The 23578-nt window shown below is 38.8% G+C and overlaps 1 protein-coding gene across 1 annotated transcript; it reads right to left on the bottom strand.

Annotated features, from left to right (window-relative positions):
• Positions 1-1021: 1021 nt before the first annotated feature.
• Positions 1022-11047, bottom strand: lingo1b (leucine rich repeat and Ig domain containing 1b). The gene is made up of 2 exons (XM_061277558.1): positions 10774-11047; positions 1022-4201 (listed from the first exon to the last, which is right to left on the bottom strand). Exons 1-2 carry the CDS (start codon positions 10783-10785, stop codon positions 2342-2344), a joined length of 1872 nt encoding a protein of 623 aa, XP_061133542.1. The 5' UTR covers positions 10786-11047; the 3' UTR covers positions 1022-2341.
• Positions 11048-23578: the final 12531 nt, after the last annotated feature.

Below are 23578 nucleotides of genomic sequence, written 5' to 3'. Positions count from 1 at the left end.
GGAGGGAGAGCGAGAGTGCCAGGGTATTTATCCTCTGACCTCAAAAGCATTGAGGTCAGAGGATATAGATTTCTACACCATTAGTTTTCCTCCCTTAATAACAGTAACTACCACCTCCAATGGCATATTTTTCCTCCCTGGTATGTTTTTTTTCTGTACAGAAAATGGTCAGTTTGAAATGATACATTTTGCTGAGATCATTTTGACCCTTTTAGGCACCCTATGGGGCCCATTATTCCAGGAACTCACAACCTCCCTGCACCACCTCCTTGCCAATGTTCCATCCATCTGGACAATCTAAAGTACCATGAAATAGCATTCATCAGTGAATTAAAGCATTTGAAATATAATTTTAATGTAATGTATTTCTGAACCTGTTGCAAACCTTTCATCGTGTGAGATTGGGTAGGAGTGGACAAAATACGCATGATTAAATATGCATGACTAAAAGATTTTGGAGGATCTTGCAATGTGAGGTTTAGGGCACTCCAGAGACACCAGCTACTTCGAACTCCTGCTTTTTGCTTACAAGTGTTTTTTTTTTTAACAGCTGGTCTCTTAATAAGATACATTTGCCTAACAGAAACTTTCCAACCTATGCCTTTATCGAAACAAACGTGTTTGTCCTCTGAAGTGTACAGCACATGGATGTTTTTTTAGATGTTCAGTGTTTTCATTCCTTTTGCACGTCACTGGACATTTCTGTAGTTTTAATGAATTCAAAGTATGCAGAAACATCCACTTTTTTTCCCTTTTGTTTAAAAGGAGTCATATCCTTACTGTTGCATGGAAACTTGGATAACATTTGTCACTCCTCAATTTTGATTATTCAACCCTTTGGGAACCATTTTTCATTTCTAATGATAATTATATTTTTTTAGGGGGCGCTCAAAAACTATGATTTTGAAGATGCAAGGATCCCTCTCGATGTGTATCTACTGTGTACTCTGTAATAACTTGAAACACAGTGGACTGCAAAGAAAAAACACATTTTATACATTTCTTCAATATATGTGTAGTTTTCTCGATGTTTTGGCATTTGAAAATAATTGCAACTGTAAGGATTCAAGATTTACTCACTTTTTGAAAAACACAGCTATTATTTCCAATATAACTATATTACAAAATAATAATTCTTTCAACTGGGTTATATATATATATATATTTTACTACTCAATTGCGGCATTTTGAACAACTCTTACATACTCAATAAACAATATACTTGCTTTCTCTTTTGAAAAGGGTACAGCAAATGTATTTCTTGAATACATAATTTTCTCTTGAAGTTATATAATTTGCTTAAATCCCATCCATGTTTAGCAATGCAAATAAGAAAAAAATATTTAGGGGGGGGGGGGCAAAAAACATTCAACATTCAGAACATGTCAAAATACCTATTTTTTTGTTGTCAGAAAAGATCACATAATAACTTTTTGTTCTTTTTAGTGTGTTAACATGCACACCTTTTTATTACAGCGTAATGTAACCAGATTAAGAAAAATGACAATTGCATGTCTCCCTATCTTCCTTTCCCATGAAAATAGACTAAACGTCACACCTATCACTATTAATTAACAATCAAACATCTAGCTTGTCTCCAGATTCATCTTCAGTTACCTGTTCAAAAGTCAAGACACATTAGTAAACAAAAACACTTGGTTGTTGGACAGCCAAAGCTGAGTGATACGTATGGCCCTGTCAACAAAAGTATGAAAAGATGTGTATTTCTTCAATCTGACATAAAATGACATATTTGAAATATTACATCCAATCTTTAAAATCCCATGGCCTTAAACTGAAATTAAGAATTTATAAATGCAATATACTAGTTTAATGAAATAATAAATCTATGGTGTTGCAGTCATTGCTACTTGCCATGGGATAGGAGGAATATTTAAGCATACAACAATGGAGTTTAGTCGGTACTTTGTGTTTTATAAATCTGAATGAGTCTTCGCTAAGTTTGTGCTAATAAAAACAGCATTCCTATATCACCGATGACATTTTGTCTGGATGTAATCTGACAGTATTCATTTCTTTAATTTGTGTGGAGACTTGCATCAATTGTGTTTCTTATTGCCAACTACTGTAATTTGCTCGGAAGCAGTCATTCAATTTAGCGGTCGGTATGTGTGCATGTTAACAGACTAGAGTCTTGCCAGTACAATGTTTACATTTATGCAATGTTTTCTCTTAAAGGCTTTTTGTAAAAAAAGAGAGAAAAGTACATATGGACAAGATGCTTTTGCAACTGTGTAATTGCGATTGCTCAAGTACACATTTGAAGCAAAGATAGTGTGTATCGCAACTGGAGTTCATAAGTCTATGGTATTTTTATGGTTCACATGATTTTCATATTGAATTGTACGGGTGTCTCCGGTGGACTAGCCTCCTCTGCATCTTCTTTGCGTGGCACATACTCAACCTCTATACTTGGTTTGGTGTTGTCTTTCCCTCGGCTCCAGAGAAATAGTATTACAAGACAAAAAAGTACAACGCCAAGGAACGAGATGAACCCCATCGTGGTCGCAATGATGAGCGTCTTTACATCAAATGGAAATGGAACTGTGGTACGGGTCACATTCGCACCTTCATCGCTGGGTTGGTTGGAAATAAAGGCAAATGTCTTGTTTGGTTGATGAGGCCAATTAGGAGAGTAGCTATGAACAAAAAGATGAGCAACTTTGGTGTCATTGCCTGCTGCATTACTTGCAATGCACAAGTAGGTCCCGTTGTCTTGGATCTGGGCATACCGAACCTCAAGTCTGCCATCATCAGACACCGAAAGTCTTGACCCCCAAGTTTTGGTGGTGATGTATTCTTTCTTCGGAGAAAGCCACATGATGACCGGAACTGGCTCACCCTCAGCTTGGCAAGTAAAACTGACCGTAGTCCCTTCATCCACATGACTCTCTTGAATCTTGTTATCCACAATCTTAGATTTCTGGCAGATGAAATAATCAGAAGGTAGAATATCTGGGAAGTCCTTAAACTCCCTTCGCTGCACCATACCAGGTGACGCACAGATGGGCTGCTGTCTATTAAAGTTTAACCTCCACCGCCGGCGGAAAACCCAAAGCAAGCGACAGTCGCAGGCCAAAGGGTTGTCATGCAAAGCCAGGGTTTCCAAATTACCCACTGAATGGAAGACGGATTCCTCCAAGGTGCTTAATCTATTACTAGAAACATTAAGAATGTGCAGATGATTTAGTCCTCTAAAAGAGTAAGGCTCAATGACAATTAATCTGCCACCGGCTAAATGAAAAGCCTGGAGCTTTTGTAGATTGTGAAGTTGGTTCCCTTCAACAGTAACAATGGGATTGAAAGACAGGTTTAGAAAGCGTAAATATCTTAAGTGACTGATAGCTTGGTAAGGGATGGCAGTAAGATTACAATTTGTGATTGCCAAAGATGTTAGGTTGATTCCAAACAAGCATTTCGGGGTCATGGTATCCAGGGAAGGCATCTGTGATATTTCTAGTACCCGCAGCCTATACAGCCGCTTAAACGAGTAATCTCTAATGGCAGTGACGTTTAGATACCGTAATCGAAGTGACAGCAGGTTGTGCAGATGGCTCAGGGCATCAGTGGGCACCGAGGACAGCTTGTAACCCTCAATGTTGAGGGTTTCAAGATTGCTGAGGCCATGAAACGATCGTGGTGAGATAAAAACGAGGTCATTGTCACCCACTTCCAGTACCCTCAAGTTGTAGAGCTCCTGAAACATGTAGTCCAGCAGAATGACAATTTTGTTCTCACTAATATCCAGCTGGGTTAGGTTGTTAAGGCCTGTGAACACACCAAGCTGAATGAGGTTCAGCTGGTTGTTTCGCAACCCGAGATTCCGTAGATTCATGAGGTTGCTAAAAGCTCCAGGGTCGATGGACGAAATAATGTTTTCATTCAGCTGGAGCTCCTCCAGTTGGGGGTAGTTGATGAATTCCTCTGGCCCCAGAAGTTTTAGCCGATTCTTGCTCAGGTCTAGGAGCTTTGTTTCAGTGGGGATGCCTTCGGGGAAAGTAGCCAATCGTCTTCGATGGCATACGACCGATCGCTCTTGGGCATTGCAGTCACATCGGGAAGGGCAGCCCGTGGTTGAACCAGACAGGACGGTTCCCAGCATCAGGACGAGGATGGGCTGCCAGCACGCCACCAAGTAGCTGTGCCCCCCTGCCTCAGCAGAGACCATCCTATTGTGAACCTATGGAGATATAGCAAAAGAGAGTTGAGTGGTGGAAGTGAATAGAAATATACCCAGAATAAATATTGCACATGCATTGAGTCACATGCATTATACATGCGTACTACGATTGTCAATATGAAATATTTCTAGAATCGATTGTTCTATTGATTACGCCATTCATTATTCAAATCATAATTTTATTTGTATCAAAGTGATTAGCAGTGTTAAAATTAAATGTTGACTGTTCTTTTAATTTGGATCTTTTGTGTATTTTGACAAAAGCATGTCAGAGGCATTTTATTAAGCCACTTAGGAACTGCTTTGAAAAGGATTCTGAACAGGGAGGAATACAATGTTCTATTCTATAATATATAGTTCTGCCAGCAGCTAATATAATGAATACAGTGGATTAAGAATTTCGTTTTCACTGAGAGGTATCTCAGTTCGCTTCACAAGAGCTACTTCATGTTCAGTCTGTTTTTTTAGTCGCTGTTACATCTGTGCCTGCACACTATTTCAAAGCATCACATTAGGAATAGAAAAGCACTTGGTGAAGCAAATTGTATCTGGAAAATGAAACAAGTTAAATTGATATTTCTATACCAAAAATGATCATATGTGCAAGAGACATAGGGCCTGCCATTTGCTCAACCTGCCTTTGACTTTTGGTTTTGCATATGCATGGCATTAACATTTAGTGTGTATGGGACACTGTTTAATGAATGAAAAAATACAGCCAAACACGTTTTTAAAATGCCAGTTTAACATCACTTTTAAACTAACTGACAAAATGGTAATAGCAACAAAAAGCCATAATTTCACTAAACACAGTGAGCTCCAATTTAAACGAATAAGGCCTTAGATAATTCGAAATAATAGCACTGAGCCAATGCAGTCAGTGACATGTTTATCTCGTTGACACGTTATAATTTTTCTGTGTCAAGACCAAAATATGAATGCGTATGACAATCCCTCCTGCCTTTGCTAATCTAAAGCAAATGAATACAAATGCTGTGGTGATTTTCTTACCAGTGCACATGCATGATTTATGATGCAGACTGTCGTATGGAAGGAAGAGCTATCTGTGTAATCTGGCCTTACAGCACATACCTCACAATAACAGCATTTTGTTTTGACCTTGAGCCACACCTCAGAAAAAGGCAAGCGACAAATAAACCCTCACAAATATGACCGAGTTCTTCATAAACCTATCTTTTTTTCTACTTAGTGAGAGAGAAAATCAATGTTTGCTGTCATTATTTGCCTCAATATATTTGTATTTGTTTTCTCTTCCTTTGAAATGGGTGTACAGGGAAGAACAATAGCAGAACTTTTTCATGCTGACTGTTTGCATTAGTTTCTGTCATTGCCTTCTTAGTTCACATCTACTGTACAATCACATTGCCAAAAATCTGGCCTTTTCTCACAATGCTCCAAGATTTCTGCAAACTTTGCAATGTATTCCAAACCAGTATGAAGCCAGCATTACAGTACTTATTTTTTCAGGATTTTTACTGACTATCTATGTGATATGTTTCACTGCAGTTTTGTGCTTCAGTAATACTTAAAAAGAAAAAAAACATAGTTTGACCCGCATATCAAGAAAATGAAATATCAGATAGAAGAATACGTAATATCTATATTTGTAAATCCATTGTATCATCGCTTATTCTCACCCCAAATACTACTTTTCTGCAACTGTAACTCATATCAGCAGAGCACTTGGACTGAATGTCATGATTATTCACCACATCCATGGTAACAAAGCTAGATGCGGAATCAAAGAAATCTTCTGATGTTTAATTACTGCTACTCAACTCAAATAAGTGACTGTTGTCCAGCCCAAGTGTGACCCATCCTTACTACAGTTTCGAGCCTCAAACCTCCACAAATTGAATCAAATTTTAATAGCTCTTGCACCAAAAGACGTTCATGTTAATGCTTGGCCTTTTTAGGGTAGCCCTAGACTGGTCACTCAAATTCACTGTCATGGAAAAATGAACGTCTTCAGTGAACCCTTTCCCGACTTACTTAGGCTTTATATGTGCAAAATTGATTGCTCATGCAAAAATTTCAAGCTGCTCTACTTAACCAGGAGCACCCATGATTGTGTCTGCCAGATAAATTTCTAAACTGCCATGCAGTTCATTTAGCAAATTCTAGGGGGTACATGCAAAGAGATTCATTTAGCCTGCGTAAGATGTTTTATCAAATGTGAGATTAATTTTAAATACCATTGGCCCAACTTTCGTTCAATCTCGCACATGGAGGGAGTTTTCTTTGTTATTTTAGGGAGACAAGGTGCGCTGTGTTGTTGGAGGGAACCGAGATGGTTTGTTTGCCATCCAATGGAAGCGACTCCCCTTATTTCCTTTAAATTCAGCGCAAGAGAGAAAGCAGGGTCTACATGGTGGAAGGACTTGCTGGAGTCTATCCACAAAACTGACGCTTCAAAAGTACATTCAAAAGGAACAGGAAGAAAATCTTCACTTACAGTTAGCCATTGTGGTGTAGCCATTTCTAATCAGCCACAACGTGGTCTGCCAAATTCGCAAACATGGTAAACCAGACTTGCCTCAGCATGAAATAGAAGATGTGCCGATTTTTACACTGAGTGCATGTGCCAATGTGTGAATTGGCCCTACGTCTGAAAAGCAAATGCAAATGTCACTGTTGTGCGTAACCATGATGAGGGAGTGCAGGCAAAATGAGAAGTGACAGGGAGAATGGAAGAGTGTGATATAACATATTTACCGCAGGTTATTAGGATGTCTGCACATGGTAAATTGTGAAACCAAATGCATATAAAAACACAGCACACTTCTTTTAAAAAGTGCTCTGTAATGGAGTTTTTTTTTCAGGATGCGGATAATTGTTCATATCTTTTAACCAAATCCAATAAAATTCTGACTATGATTTTCCTTCACTGTGGACAACTAAAGAGTGGATTGCTTTGCTCTAAAACCAGACTGAAAAGATTCAAATCGATTATTGGTGACCATGTAATCAATAAGCTGCTGCGCTACTACTTTTTCAAGAATTTTTGCAATGAATAGGAGATTTGAAACCGGCTTGTAATTACTGAGACTGTCCGGGTCGAGATTTGGTCGCTTAAGTAGCCGTTTAAGAGCTAACATTTCAAATCTTATTAGGTAGTGAGCAGACATAACAGTAATGGATGGTATTACTGTATATTTGAGGTTGGCAATCCTCGGAATAATACCAGATCTAAGGTATTTCCATTCTTATGCGTTGCTGCCTGTATGGCTTGCGTAAAACCGAATGTATCAATTATTGTCTGAAACGCCAGAGTAAGTGGCTCTGGCGGTATATTTATGTGGATATTAAAATCCCCCATAATTATTATATTATCCGCATTTGTCACTAGGTCAGCCACAAATTCTGAAAATTCATCCAGAAAACCAGAGTAAGCCCTGGGTGGATGGTCAATAACAGCAAGATAAAACGACGGCAAAGCTGTGGATCGGACAACGAGAACTTCAGAAGTTTAAATCCATTAATCGAACGAGGCCTAAATCAACGATCGGAATTGGAGATAAGGGCTACACCCTTATCTTAGTTCAGCATCAAATAGTTTGAAATTAACAGATGCATCACAAAATGTTCATATACTACTTTAAAGCTTGGTCTATGTTGTAGAGGAGTCCTCTCTCAGCTCAATTTTTAGTTCATTGCCAAAGCATGCACAGAAATTATTTTGTAAGTTATTCCTCTGATAACCTTACTCACCTTTACAGAAAGCACAAGGACATAGTGGTTGCCCTTTGATTTATTTGTCTTATGAAGAGAATGTACAAAATAGTGGATTTTGAGAGACAATACTGTACATCAGATTTGGTGTTAAGAATCGTGGTATCAAGAGTCCAGCTGTAATTACTTGTTGGCCCTGTCTAGATTTGGGAATATGGAAATGCAACACAGTAATTACTAATCATTCCACTGATGGAATCTAGGACAGTAGTGCCAGACATTCAGAATCACAGTATATAACAACCACACATGTGGATGTAGACAGAAAATAACAGGAATTGTGGCAGGTCAGTCTACATGTGCAATATTCAAATAAATCTTAATATGGCACATAGTGAAACCTTTCCTTGTACTGACCTTTAACATTCATATATTGTGAATAGAAGGATGGCACAGAGCAGCGGCAGTAGTTTGATTTTCATTCATTATTACTTTTATTAAATACACATTTGAGTAGCCGGTGGCAATTTCCCTTCATGGTCACCTCACCATTTCAACACAGCACACACACAGCGGGCTCTGTTTTGGTCGATAGCACATGTTAGGCGTAAAAACTGACATCTTCATTTTCACGCCGGGGCAAGTCTGTTTTACCATGATTTGGTATTTGGCAGGTTGTGCTTGCACTGTACGTTCTGGCAGACTAAAGACATTTTCCTGGCGGACCTGACAATTTGGTGATGGAAAGTAGACTCCACTTCACATCTGCACAGCTCTGAGTTGTGACACAGATACTGTAAAATAAGTTTGGTGAATTTGATTTAAAGGGAATGAGCCTAGCCACTTTGATTACCAAAAAACACGTGTTCACTCCCACAACAGCGCAAAACCTCCGTCTGCAAAAAATACTAGAAAGAAAACTTTTAGCTCATCTTGCACTGGGCACCAAAATAGGGCCTAGTGTGCCTTGCAGTCACTTCTTCAGACACGTTCTCCTTTCAGGATGTCTAAAGTTAACATAATCTTAGGATGCAATCCAGGGTGTTCTCCTTTATGGAGCCAAGGGTGATATGAGGAGGCTAAGTGGGATCCTCAAAACGTATTAGGGCATAAATTAATGGGTGATTGCATTCAATAATACATGTGTTCCTAGGGGGGCTTCCATCTGCAGCACTTCTCTGTACTGGCTCTATGCCTTTCGAGTAGCAATGAATAAGATGCATACAAAGTATTCAAGAAGGATCATTCAAAGCAGTCAGAAAATGATAATAAATCTGTTTGTGCAACTTAGGTGTAGGCGATTTTGCAACTCCAACTTGCTCCAACTAAAATGCATGGAAATGTAACTTATCTCTGTTTGTAGTTTTCACGAATGGCCCCGGAGAATCTGAATAACTGCTATCTATAATTATATATATTTTTTTGATCCTACTAAAAGAAACCAAACTATTGTTCAGAGTCTTCTGGACTGCATTAGACGGCATTAGCGTTGAACAAGCAAAAGAAGACTAACAAGTTAAAGAAAACACACACACGCACACACAATTGTTGCGTTTGGTTTTGTTTGTCTTGGAAATTTTCTTTCCCCCCCCCAATTCTCTATTTTGTTTTGGAGAATGAATGAATAAATTATGTTTGTACTTCCTTGCTGAAGAAAAGAAATTAACATAAAAAAGCATCAAGTTTCAAAAGTGAATCCACTCATAAAGAAAAGTATCAAATGTAATATATTTCATTTGAGCACTTTACACATTATTTACAAAGGAATGCGATTCATTAGTATTTACTTGTCATATCTCATATCTAGAGCATTTGATTTTACCATGTTTTATTAGAGTTGTGTTGTGTCAAATATAGTATAATGGAATAATATTGCAAGCCTCAGTCTCAAGCCAACCATTTGCATTCGGGGCTCAAAGTGATTGATTGATTGATTGAGTGATTGATTGATTGACAGACACAATCGACTTTGCTCATAACCAATCACTGAGATCATAATGAGCAGCACGCGTGTATACAGACTGGAGAAGAAATATTCAAACCAGTCATCACAATTAACACCAAGGCAAGAACCTAACATTGACACGAGCAAAGCAGATGCTTGACTCCAAGACTGTCAGGTCTGCATGGGCTGATTATGCAATGTTAAAAAATGAGAGTAGCTGCCTCTTTGCTGAAGTGTTGCAGCCACAGTAATACTTATGCAAATATGATGTGCAGTAGGATTTAAAATTGGAGAGATCATTCGTTTGGCCTGTATAAATCATCAAAGTCTTTCCCCTTTCCCATAAACCAAAGCTCTCTACCTGCACCGCCACCCATTGATATAACCTGATGCAAATCACCCAACAGCAAAAGGTAGCACTGAATAAATACGGTGTGATTTTGGCAGAGTTTACTGGCGTTTGAAGGAACACGAATTTTAAGGAGACGGCAGCTTAGTAGGCATCAACAACCTTCCTTGTACAAGTCAGTGAAGGGGAAAAAACAGTCAGTGCTCAGCTTTACACCTTCATTGTGAGTATTAAAATAAACCAAACAGAAATGCAGGCTGCTACTTTACGTATTGTTGTATATACATACTTTAATTATTATAGTAATTAAAACCATTATTTGAAGAGCTACTCTCAGACCACACAAATGTGCATTCTGCATTTTGCATATAGTACAAAACAAATGAAATCCATTTGGATGACAAAGCACAAATGAGACATGTAACCCTCCTCTGTGGACCGTCCTCCTCCCTCTTTCCATTTCTGCCGCTACCTACTAATTTTATTCCTGAGATCAATTTGCTCACATGGCACCACCACTGCACCATAATAAATCTGATCCAATACCTCGGAGCTTAAAGCCCACCATAGAGACAGAGTACTTACCAGGACTGTCATGCAGAGAATTCTAATTCAAGCAGCTCCATGTTGCCAAGGAAATTCAAAATGCCTCCAAAAGCATGGAGACAGAGATGCAGCAAACAAGACGGGTGCAGATTTCAAAGCTAATAGTGGACGTATGTAGCAATGAAATTCCCTTGTCAATTGGGGCATCCGCAAAATGCCTTCGTCCTCTACAGATGCGCTAAATCCAGCAGCACTGATAGGCTGATATGTAAACACACAGGCGGCTCTGCTGCCTCACACGCTCACATGCATGCTGTACCTAGCAGAGACCAAGAGGAGGAAAGGGGGGGGGGGATGAGAGAGGTGGAAGGAGGAGCTGCAGTGCCCTGGAAGAATGAGAGGACACATGAAGGGAGTTGAAAAGAAACCGAGAGTGCTGTCCTCTCATTGCCCTGGCAGCAACATCACTGGTGGTCTTCCTTTTCGTTTAGGGATTTTTCGATCGTAAATGGAAATGCAGTTTGTTTGTTCGGAGCGAGAAAGTCACATTGGTAGTAGGGTGAGAGGCGCAAGTATACAATACGAGATGGAGATAAGAAGGTGACAGATTATGCCAGCCAAGAGGACATTTTGTCATTGGAGTACAAACAACCAGTTAAACCCAATTAATGGCACGTTTGTTGATGGCAAGCTAGTACAGTCTCGATAAGGATGAGCAAATGATTAGTTCATTGTCCCACTTATAGATGCGTTCCAATTAAAGTGATCATCATCAGTGCAAACCACATTTGCAGACGCAGAAGCTTAACACTACTAATTGCTGTTGCAGGAGTACAAAAAACTGCCAATGCCAAGGAAAGCTCCATCAGGGAGTTTTTATGGGCCAGAGGATTTAGTGAAGTGGCCATGAGGAGCTCCATGCTTCTCAATAAGTCATGTGGCATTATTAACAGAAAGCAGAATGTTGTCATTTGCATTCCTTATTGTAAATTTGAGTGGTAATGATTGGCGGTGAATCAAGTCAACTGTGTTCACGCCCACAACGGCGCGAAACCACCTTTTTGTACTTTTAGGGTGTGTCTTTTTTTGTGAAAATACCTTGCTGACTCGGTTCCACACCCCATAGTTAATGTAGGCTTTACCAATTAACAAGTTCGTTAGAAAACTAGGACACTGACGATTAAAAAAAGGTTAGTTAACCCAATGTGAATCAATAGTCAGTAGGCGAGTCACTGGACAGAATGTGTTCTAGCAGTATGCACTCTAAATTCTTTAAACCTACCCCTCAATTAGTCTGTGACATTAAACAAGCAAACTGAATAACCCTGACAATTCAATTGTAATGTTGACATTTAATCTAGGAATGGATTGAAATGTTTGCTAAATTAAATCAAGTGCCCTTTCAATTACCTTTTTAACCTCATATTAAATACGATAAAATAGGTGTTTCAAATAAATACAGCACTCAAGATGTAAAAAGTCAACATGAGACTATTTTAGTTTTCAGTTATGCTATCTTCGAAATAAAATGTTGTAACCACCAACATGTCCCCACACACAAAACACACAAAGACATTATTTTATCTCTGCGACAACAGTGAGATGTAAGAATTAAATGACTGGCACTTAGCACAGCAGGCTGCTGCGCGCTGTACTCATAACTCCAAGTGAAAGCATAAAGGGCTTTAAAAGCCATTTTGATTTGTATATGTCATGTTTAAATAATGCTGAGCAAAGGGCTAGTCTGTCAAGGTGTGAGCAGAAGAGCAAAATGAGATGGCGCTGAAAAGGTCTCGTGAGGATGATTTACTGCACAGATATTACAGGCATGCTGATTTCAAAGGTAAATACAGTACATGTCTTATCTAATTAAAGAAGTCTGAGTTAATTACTTTGGATTTAGCCACCCTCGTGTCATCACATCTCTGAAAACCTCGTCAAGCCTTGACACCAGAAATTACAGCTTCATTCTGATGAGCTCTGACAGTGATATAAGCATCTGAATATATTTAAGGGGTTTTATATTACTTTTAAATTAGGTGCCACATGCACAGTATGGATCAGATCTTGATCTTGTTATTATATTGACATTAAAGCAAATAGTTTCAAATTATGGTTTTAAAATAGGATTAGGGTTTCAAATTAGGGTAAAATTGTTAACGTTAGGTTTCGAATTAGGGTTATGATTTCAAAGTAGGGTTTGAACTAAGGAAGAGCTTCATATTAACGTTCAAAACTAGGAGTAGGGTTTCAAACTACGTTGGGTAAGGTTGGGAGCAACTTATGGTTTCACACTAGGGTTTCAAATTGAGATTTCAAACAGTCGAATTTCAAACTAGGGGTAGGGTTTCAAGTATGTGTGTAGTGTGGTTAGTTGATAGATGATTGGCATCCACTAATGCAAGAAGACTTAATATTACTTGAGGTTAGATGAAGTGGAACCTCTAACAATATCATAAAGTTCATCTTATTGAGGTTCAGAATGATCTCAGGTGACCAAAATAGAATTTTACACAATTTCCCAGCAAACGTAATTGTAGCCTAACATTGTTTTTAAGACAGTAAAAGAGAGCCACCTTGTGGAGAAGCACAGAAACAGCAGCTTTATTCTAAAGGGAAGAAAAGTACAAACACACACTTCAAAATGCATTGTTATATCAACAATCATCATTTCTGTTATCACTGTCATGTGTAAACTCCCTACACTGTACATTTACAAAAAGAACAAGTCAGTCACTCATACTATTTGACAAATTCAGCTGCTCTCCTCCACAAAATTATTTTACGCCCGGCCGATGCTGCAACATTCAGTTGTAGAGTGTTTACAGGGTTAGGCACTGATATATTCAGTGAACAACCCCCAGAAGAGCCAAAGTAGACAGCTTCCCCCAGCATGATGCTGACTTCACAAGGGCCGTGTCAAAGAAATCGACAGTGTGTGTGAGACTTACTCGAGCACGACATACACAATATGCTGAAATCGTTTTATTTTGCTGCAGCATCACCTGTCTGAAAAATGACAGAAAATACTAATGAACACAGAGGTGATTGTATCTGATTGTTTTAAGTGATGAACCATTTGCAGCCTTCACGAGCCATTTCCTGTGACCTTGTTTTTACTTGTTTTCTTTTCAGCTATCTCCCTTTGACTGTAATAAGATTAATTCATGCATGTTTTTAATGAGGTCTAACTGGGGTCTTATCTCGCGCAGCATTCATAAGAAATGTGTTTAACTTTGTGTCTTGTTTTCTGCACACAATATAAAGGCCTAATTATATCAACAATAGTATAATGAGTAAATGATGAAAACATAAATAAATCTTACTTTAAAAATATAAACAATATATAAAGCTGCTTTTATCAGTCATGTGATTTATTCTAAGATCCGATATAGCAAAATGTGTTTTATTGAGCTCTGCCGTGTGCCTTTTAATTCCAACTTCACCTTCAACTTTGTTCAGCATCTGCCTTTTGTTTTTTGCATGGTTCTCTGTATAAATTATTAGCATTAGCAACATAGAAAAAAAAGCTGTCTAATGTAGACGAAGGCAGATATACCAAAAGCTTGAGGATCTAAAACAGAGGACATCCCACATCCACAGCTTGTCTTGCTGAATAGCAGGCAGTGCTTACAGGCTTCAATGCAGTGTGATCTCCAAGTGTCACTCTAGTAGGTCCAGTTTTATTGTTCTTCTTTCACCAAGGCTGACTGTAGTGAGTAGTGTGGGTGAAGCTTTTATCTCATAGCGAACACACAAAGAAGGACTTTCCACATTCCTAGCAGAAGTGATGACTCTCAACTCTGTGAGTCAGTGCGGTTGTAGAAGAATGTGATGTGTCGAGTTATCACCAACAACAGCTCAGAGTAGTGTCAGTAATGTGTCAACCTTTACATTTAAATGAAACCTGGCACGTTCACCTTTTGTCTCTTTTTAAAAAAATAAGATACCGTAATTTTCAGACTATAAGCCGCACCAGCTAAGATTCGGGGACATTTGTCAGCTGCAGCTTTGCTTCTCATCTTTTCATCAATTTTCCAAGTCTTGATAGTCTCACTGTTGTGCCATATTTTTTCCATGTTTTTTATCCTTTCCACAAACACTTTGTCGCTTCCGGTACAGTCTGAATTTAATCCTAAATTGTTTGTCAAAAGATAACTGAGACATCCATGACTTTATTATACAGTATGTTTATGAGGAGCTACTGTAAGAGTGTGTAGAAGAACATAATTTAGAAATCGAAATTTGGAAAATTTAGAATGCATATTAGAAGTGTCTGAAAACATGTAAAGAGACAGAACAGGCACTTGACAATATCCTTGTCTGTAGTAGTACCCTAATTTTACCAATAGATGATGCTGTTGCTCTGTGCAAGTTCTGCTTATTTGAGCAATTGGGCAATCTGTGGTGACATACTTCTTCCGTCTCACCTATGTATTTCAAAAAGAAATATGTCAGTGAAATTCAGCAATTTGAAAAATTAAAATCACTATTCTGATTAGGTTAAAGAAAATCATACCTACCTCCCTTGACTGAAATTTCCTTGTTCTAAATAATTGTTATACTTTATGCCTCGCATGTTTTCACTTCTTTCTGCTCAAATAATGATGACTTGGAAAAATATATTTTTCATCTGCTTACCTTGAATCTAGTGTATTAACTGATCTCACTTGATAGAGATCATGTGTACTTTTTCAATTTCACACCGGTTCACTCAAACCCCATATGATGAATTCAAATGGTGGTGGAGGAAAGTAAGCAAGTCAGAAAAAAGAAAAACAGCAATTGGTACTTCGTAAGACCCTCTTAAGCTTCACAAAGTGTTTACAGCTGGTCTGGAAGCTATGTGATGTGATTGGTTAGACAGGGCTGCTGACTTCTAATTTAGTCTTTGCTTTGCTGAAACAAAGAGCTTATGTAAGGTCCCATCACTCTCGTTAAACGGTGTGGTTCTACAACAGTGATGGTGTACAGCAGCAACATTCCATGACATTTGCTTAACTCTACTTGCTGACGTTTTCTTCTCGAAGCAGCAATACCTCCCTAATGTCGGTCCCTCGAGGGCCAAACTCGTATATATACTCTGACAGTGTCAGACTGTCAAAGCAGTCAGGGTCATATTCCATTGTCCTCTATATCTTCTTAATAAGGAATTGGACTTTTCCCCTTGTGGGTATGACAGCTTGTTGGAAAGGGTGAGAAACTTTTGCTTCCTGTTATAAAATGCTGGCAAGATGATATAGTTGATACTTTGGTCGTAGGTTTTGCCGGACCGCCATCTTGGTGGTTTTACAGCCTTCATTTTGATAGAAAAAGTGTTTGTAGGTATACGGGTGTGTTTATTGTAATTCATCAGATATCATTTCAGATTCCAGCTGTGGCTAATATCTAAGCGAGGTTTGACAAAATATATGACATTGTTCTGAACATGGCTTCTGCCTACTTCTTCCTGCTAGACACCTGGCAGCGCTTCCTCTCGCATAGCTGAGCCAATATGCCGTGAGGGAGGAAGCAGTTAAGACCCTCAGGAGGGCTTGAAGATGCTCATCAATAAGTCTGGACCTGTACTTGGACTTATTGAAGTTCAAGGTAGAAAAGCGCTTTTCGCACAAGTACTATGTTCTCCCAAAAAGACACATTTGAATCAGCACCGCAAACAACCATTCATATCGAAATCGCGAGCCACACTAACATTAAACTTTAATATTAAGACGAGGGCCGCAAAATATCACGGGTTTGACACCGCTAATTTTAATCTAACAATATCAAACCCAAATTATAGTTACTAAAGCGTATTGCCTCAGGCCTGGTTGCAGCTGTCAGTTCCCATTAGTTTACTCCAAGTGGTTCAGTAGCACTTTGTCCATCTTCATCTATTCGTCAAGCGTGGAGGCTAGCTGATCAGAATGTTTGTGCAATTCCTTGAACTGATGCCATGAGTGGTGTGGTGTTAGTTAGTTTTGGGAGTAAAAGGACTGCCAAATGTTTAAATTTTGAAAGTGTTAATTTGACTGCGAGGGAGTAAAAGGACTGCCAAATGTTTAAATTTTGAAAGTGTTAATTTGGCTGTGAAGATTATGGAGTGATAGACCCTCCCTTTTTTTATTAACACGATTGAACACTGGTCTTTTTACTGTGTCAAATCACATTTCCAAGTGTTGATTTCTGCAACAGTTTGCATGAGGTTCTTAGTCACTATCAAAGATAAAAAGCTTTCTGTTCCATCAAAGTCACTGTTCACGTTCTAAAATGATATTTTAAACAGTTATAAGTATCACTAAATCACACATTAATTTGTTTTTTCCAAAGCGGTACAGAAAATAGATGGATAGAAATATTTTGAGATTCATAAAAAAACAAAAAAAAACAGCACAGACTAAAATGTCATGCAGTGTTCGGAAGTGAAGATCCAATGTAGTTTAAAATCCAACAAGAAGATGGTGGTAAAACTCCACTACAGAATGCCATCTTCATTGGCATGTTCTTCAAAGTGGATGCTTTATTTTTGTCACATTTTATTCTTAAATTATCTTGACATTTTAGACATCAATCCACACGTTAAACAAAAATATAATTTACACAAAAATTAAGGTTACAACTAGATGTAGATGAATCAATGTACCAATATTAGCTCAAAAATCCATTTGCGTTGCTCTGAGTTGACAAAAAAACCCACAAATTAAATAAAACTATATATTTCTGCGATTTAGTTCATACATCTGTACACGTCCATATAAATGAGCACTTCATATTATCTTAAAAGAAAATCATCCACCTGTCACATGACACGTGAAGGTGCTATTTAAAGACAAGTTTAGGAATAGGTTATCATGATGCGAATTACAGGGACTGTCAAGTCAATGTTGATTTAACTACCAACATTCTCTGCTAACAGTTTGGCGGTATATCTTACACTGCTTTCAAAAAAGCAGTTCTTTCCTGACCTGCATACAAACCATGTTACCTTTTGAATATATCATTAATGAATATATTATAAATATAATTTTGTCCAAGACAGTATCACTTCCACAATTCTACTCTTTCCCATTAAATGTGTCATTAACCAATTTCTAATTAAGTAGCCCCAATTGGTCGTTTCACCAAGATCTCCGAAAAGTTGGAGGCATACGGAAAGCCCAAGACCTCCAAAAAGCCAAATGCAAGAAGTCTGCCATTTTATGTTTTCTTTCAAATTTGATTCCATAGCTTAAGGGTCACAGTTTATATCATTCCTCCTAAGATATTTTAGCCGATAATTTAAAACCATAGGTGCTTTGTCGAAAATGTTCAAGGTGAAGAGGAAAAGACAAGCTTTTGATTATGTGGAATACTGTTGCCGTAGCGACGCAGTGTTTCCCAACGTAACTCAAGAAAAATGAGGCTGATGGTTTTAACATATGTGAAGCCATGAAACTGCACACACATCATACATGCCAAATTAATATTCCTAGTTCATTGTGGTGGTTTTGTTGCGCTGACTATGGTATTTTAGCGAAACAACTCCAGTTGAACATTCCCCCACTATCTGCCAAAGGAAACGGCCCAAATCTGATAATAAAAAGTCATCCATGTTTAATTTCGTTTCAAATTGTGCCTCATTTTGGGCTTTTTGTAGAGGTCATATTTTATCAAGTTAATTTTTAATCTAATATACTTTCTTTTCCCAAAAGTCCGATTCCAATGTGGTAGTATCCCACTGTCCCAGTACCCCAACATGGCTGGGCCTCCGAGGGTCCTTTACAGCCACTCGCTGCTCTCATTCTGAAATTGTAATTTGTGAGCCAGGCATTCCGGACTTCCATCCCACTGTTACCATTCAGCAGGCCTAATTTACATAATAATCATCCCCACGCTGAGTGTCAATGAAAGTATCAAAGTTCCGGAGCAAAAGAACCTTTTTACGTGTGCATTGGACTGTGATAGTGTCTGATAAAAATATTGTGATAATCGCCATGGTGGTGGTGGACGTTTGTCTTTGCTGTCATGGGCCAAACAGCTACATGGTTTGATTTGGTGATAAAATGTGACAATCGCTCATTTTCATTGTGTGTGTGTGTGTGTGTGTGTGTGGGCGCAGCACTGGCTTTATGTAAGGTAATCTGTGCTGCAATAAGTGACGTTTGATTTACAGATAAGCACTAGATGACAATGTTAGCTTCTGAAATGCCGCATTGGATTGTTGATTTTGGAGAAGACATGTTATAAGAGATTTGGCAATTGTTTTAAATTGAGAAATCATACAAATGTCTCCTTTAACTTTGAACATTATATACTAGTAGACGTTTATAATGAGCATCCGATTCAGTTGAGGAATTGCTGCAAGCTTTTAAAAAATTGTACACCTGACAGAAAGTGTGCATATTTTTATTATTTATTTTTAAGTTTAGCAGCAGCTGTTTTGGCAGCGATGAAGTGTAGATACCTTTCCTTATGCTAGACTGAAGGGGATTAACACCTAACAGATGACAGAACACTTGTTATGGTTGGCTAGTTCAAATTAAGCCTTGACACGACTGATTTTCTGTTTCTAGTAAACAAAACAAAAAAATATATATTCTCCATTAATTTTCTTTGTGTCCCATGTCTCATCTGTTCTCGTCATCTTTTGCTCACTACTCGTTCCTGTCCTTGTTAATGCTTGCTTTTCTTAAACTCATCTCCTGCTTACACGTCTTCTCTCCTTGATAGCTAACTTCTCCTTTTCCTTTTTTGAATCTAACCTCACTCATCCCTGTGTTGGGAGTTTAAGATCAGTGGATGTTTGAGAATAATTGTCCATTTTTGGACATGTGAAGGCTTTTGAGACTTGCTTGTAATTTAGGGCTATATAAATAAACTTGACTTGACTTGAGCCATTCCAGGCCAACTAAATGATATGTAATATTCGATATTTTTTATCATTAGTCATCATTTGTTTACTGAGCGCATGGTGGATGAGTAGTTAACACATGTTCCGCCTAAGGTTGAGAAGTTTGAATCTGACCTTTACATAAGACAGACACAGAACAACAAATCCTCCCATAATCATACACCACTACATGGAAATTGTTCTGAAACTATTTGTTTTGCACTGATCAGCAAAACTTGCGGAAATTGTTGTAATATGCATATATAGGTAGCATCCCTTTGTCTGTTTAATAATCTTCGTCAGCGTATATGAGCCATTATAGTGGGATATTTCGTCAGCAATACGACTCTCGTGAAAGCAGTAGTGGTGCAGTAAATGCACAATGCTGGAGAGGCATTATAAACACAGATGCTACAACAGCAATATTACTGGTTTGATCATAATGTATTTGTGCAGACCCTGACTGAACACTTAACACACTCCGTCTGTTTTCACAGACTGCTGCACACAAGAAGTGGTAACTTGAATGTTTTTAACGCCTTTGACTTTGACCCTCATTTTGAAAAGTTAGCATGTTTTGGCTTGAAGACACTCATGCAGTAACCCCCAAAGAAAATACTTCTGTCCCATATTATGTATATAAAATAATCTTTCAGGGTGAGGTAGGGTGTGTCCTCGACAGCATTCAATCACAGGCAGAGTACAAATAGTCACACCCCCATTCACACACTCAACCCACGGACAATTAGAGTCTTCAATAAACTACATTTTATGGACTGTGGTGGGAGCTACTTTTATGGAAATAACCCATATAGCCTATGGAAGAACAAGCAACGTGTCACAGAAAGGACATACGGGGAGAATTTAGCATGGAATCTGCTCATTTTGTTTGTCTGCTTTATACTGTGCAAGATGTTGGAAATGCACTGTACAGTAACTTGAATGAAAAACAGCATTGCTTGCTCCAGGTAGGTAGTGCTAAAAAGGATGATGATATCCTCTATGTTCTTGCATCTTCGGGAGCTTAGGTCGCAAAGGTAAAGCCCTCCCTTTCCTTTTTTCCACCTGAAGCGAACCGCACCAGAGTTCGTTTGGAAGCGAACAGAGACCACTTTAAAAAGTGGGTCTCGGTTCGCTTCTTTAATCCGCACCAGGATTCGTTTGCGTGTCTTCACACCTGCACAAAAGGTCCGGACCAGCATTCCAATCGAACCTTGGTCTGTTTAAAGTGGACCAAACAAGTCAGGTCTTTATACACCCTAAAATTCTGCCACTGGCCTCCTAACTGGAGCTTGTCAGAGCAGATAACTCCAATTCTGAGCTCCCTTCATGAGCCCCCAAGAGAGTTTAGAGTTATTTCAAGGTATGTCGATTTGTTTTCAAATTGTTAAATGGCCTCGCCCCAGCTTACTTCTCTGTAAGTGACGGTGTTTCCGGTCTGCAGGCCAGACTACTGGAAGTGCCGAGGATCAAGGGGATCGAGCCTTTTCTGTTGCTGATCCTTCCCTCTGGAATGACCTCCCCTTAAATGTTAGGCAAGCCCCACTCCAGTCCAGTTTTCGAATTCATTTGAAGACTCATTTTTATTCTTTGACTTTTGACTGACTTTTCCCCCCCTTGGTGTCTTTGTGTGCAAAATGCACAAATGTATTGTATTGTATTGTATTGTATTGTATTTATAAGGTGCACTTGCACCGTAATTTTCAGACTATAAGTCGCGGTTTTCTTTCACTTTTTGGGGCATTTTATGGCTGGTGCGACTTATACTCCGAAAATTACGGTACCTGTAAATTGTTCCAGAGCCACTCATTTTCCATCAGTCCAATCAGTTGTTGCATTGTTGACAGAACCAAGTATGAATTAAATTACCTCTTGCAATAATAATGACAGGTTGGGGGAAGCTGTGTTGGCCCATTCAGATTACAGAGCGAAAGTAAACATCCCCCCACAAATTCTTGTCTACACAGAAAACAAGGTTCAGGCCTAATATGGATGTTCTTTGTGGTGCCTGGCTGGTAGCCTGCATCACAATCAAGTGAACAAAGCTGGATGACAATTATTAGGCGATGTTCCCGGTGGCCATGGCCTCCCTGTTTTCCCAAAATATAGTGCGTGCGCAGTGGGATTTGACCATTTTTCTCTCTGAATTCTTACTTATTTTTTGGGGGGGTCTATCATAGTAACCGTGATTGGCAGCTGGGATAGAGGCTGTTGAGTCCTAGAGGCTCAAAGGCTCACTACATTTTGGCCCGCGGTTTACCACAGATGCTGGAACGTTCCTTCTTCGCCTGTCACATTTTGTTGGGCCTCCTCACGTTTTCCCATTCTGTCAAGACTTTTTGTAAATGATTCCTGGATGCTGGGCATCTTTGGAGCATTTATGCCTAGGCGGAGGCAGCTGACCTCCTGCCTGGCACCAGAATGGTCAGTGGAGCACAATTATGATGGATACTGATGTTTTTTTTGTTTTCTTTGGTCCCTAATATCGTCAGGCATTGACGGCAATCATAGACTGTCGCGTTTGCCCGTCCTATTTCCCCTGCGTTCTCAAACTACCATCCCGTTTTGTCAGTAGATGCCTGAAACGTGTCTGCTGTAGCAATAGTGTGAATTCAGCTTTAATGGTTTCACAAGGCTTTTTTTTTTTTCTTCAACAACACCAAATCTTAGGTTGTATTCCATAAAAGAAGCATGCCCTGCTTGCTGTGGTCTTATGGGTAGCGTGGGTGTCTTGCCAGTTCACTGTGTTATGAATGTGGGTGTCTTGTATCTGGCGTGGGTTGACACATGATCTCCTTGGCATCTACTGCAACTGTAATTCCTGCATTGGTTTGAGCTGCAACTATCAAATTTATTGACATAGTCCTTAATCTCAGATTTGGTTCTTTTTTAAATTTACAATTATTTATGGATTCAATCCAGCAGACAGCATTTCAGTTTGAACATTTTTCACACAAAAATGGAACAAATGAGCACAAGCTGTGCCTTTTATTTTTTGTACTTAGGATAAGAGTACTAAACAAGTGTAACTATGAACTATGAAGCCTGCATCATCAACAAAGTCTACTGGTGAAAATGCTCCTAACTCAAGCAGCGTGCCAATACGCCATAATCGCATTCATCTGTGCATAATGAACTGCCTAAAACTTGCACGATACAGCCAAGACTTTTTTTTTTCTGTGTGCTCATGTTTATTTCCTCATTCCTGTTTTGAATGACACATGGGAAAATATGCAATGGAGTGGCGGCTATTGTCCCTTCATGTACAACCCCTCTGTAAACATATCGTGCATAATAGGATCTGGAAATTTCACTGCTTGCTATCTTATCTCCTTCTTATACATATTCATGGTCAGAAACATAGGAGAGGAATGAATTATATCTCCACGACAAACTGTTCTCACTGGAATTGTCAACACAGCAAATATTTTGTCTAGTTCCTGGGGAAAATAAATTTTGACTCACACAGGCAACTGTCAATTAACGTATCTGACTTTGGTTTCGTTGACTTTGGTGGACATTGTGAAAGGCAGCATGGTTGGCACAAATAGAATAAAACACTGCATGGATGTGTGTGTGTGTGTGTGTAAGGTAGGAAAAACAAGAAGATAAATAACAATGAAAAGTAATGACTTTACTTTGCACATCTTAATTGGTTTTTTTTCCCCGACAAAACCAAATCGCTTCGGTCTATTTACATAATTAATTTAATAACTTCAAAAAGCAATATTTTATGGTGGAGAACAATGAGCACATTTCCAACGACTGTATAAGATGTTTGTTTACTTCACACCTTTGAGTTATGTTAACGTAGTGTCACTCCATTCGTCCAAGACATTGCAATAGTAGTAATAGTTTAATTTCAAATGTATCCCCACAGCTGAAGGAGCATCGGTGCACTTATTTAAACTACTTCTGTCATTTTATTGTAGCTTGGCAAGCTACTTTTCTCTAGTGGGTAACTTCAGTGGATTTAAAATGCTTTTAATACAGAGT

The sequence above is a fragment of the Syngnathus typhle genome, linkage group LG4 (assembly GCF_033458585.1).
Source record: "Syngnathus typhle isolate RoL2023-S1 ecotype Sweden linkage group LG4, RoL_Styp_1.0, whole genome shotgun sequence".
Lineage (NCBI taxonomy): Eukaryota > Metazoa > Chordata > Actinopteri > Syngnathiformes > Syngnathidae > Syngnathus > Syngnathus typhle.
This window is presented reverse-complemented; position numbering and strand designations above follow the sequence as displayed.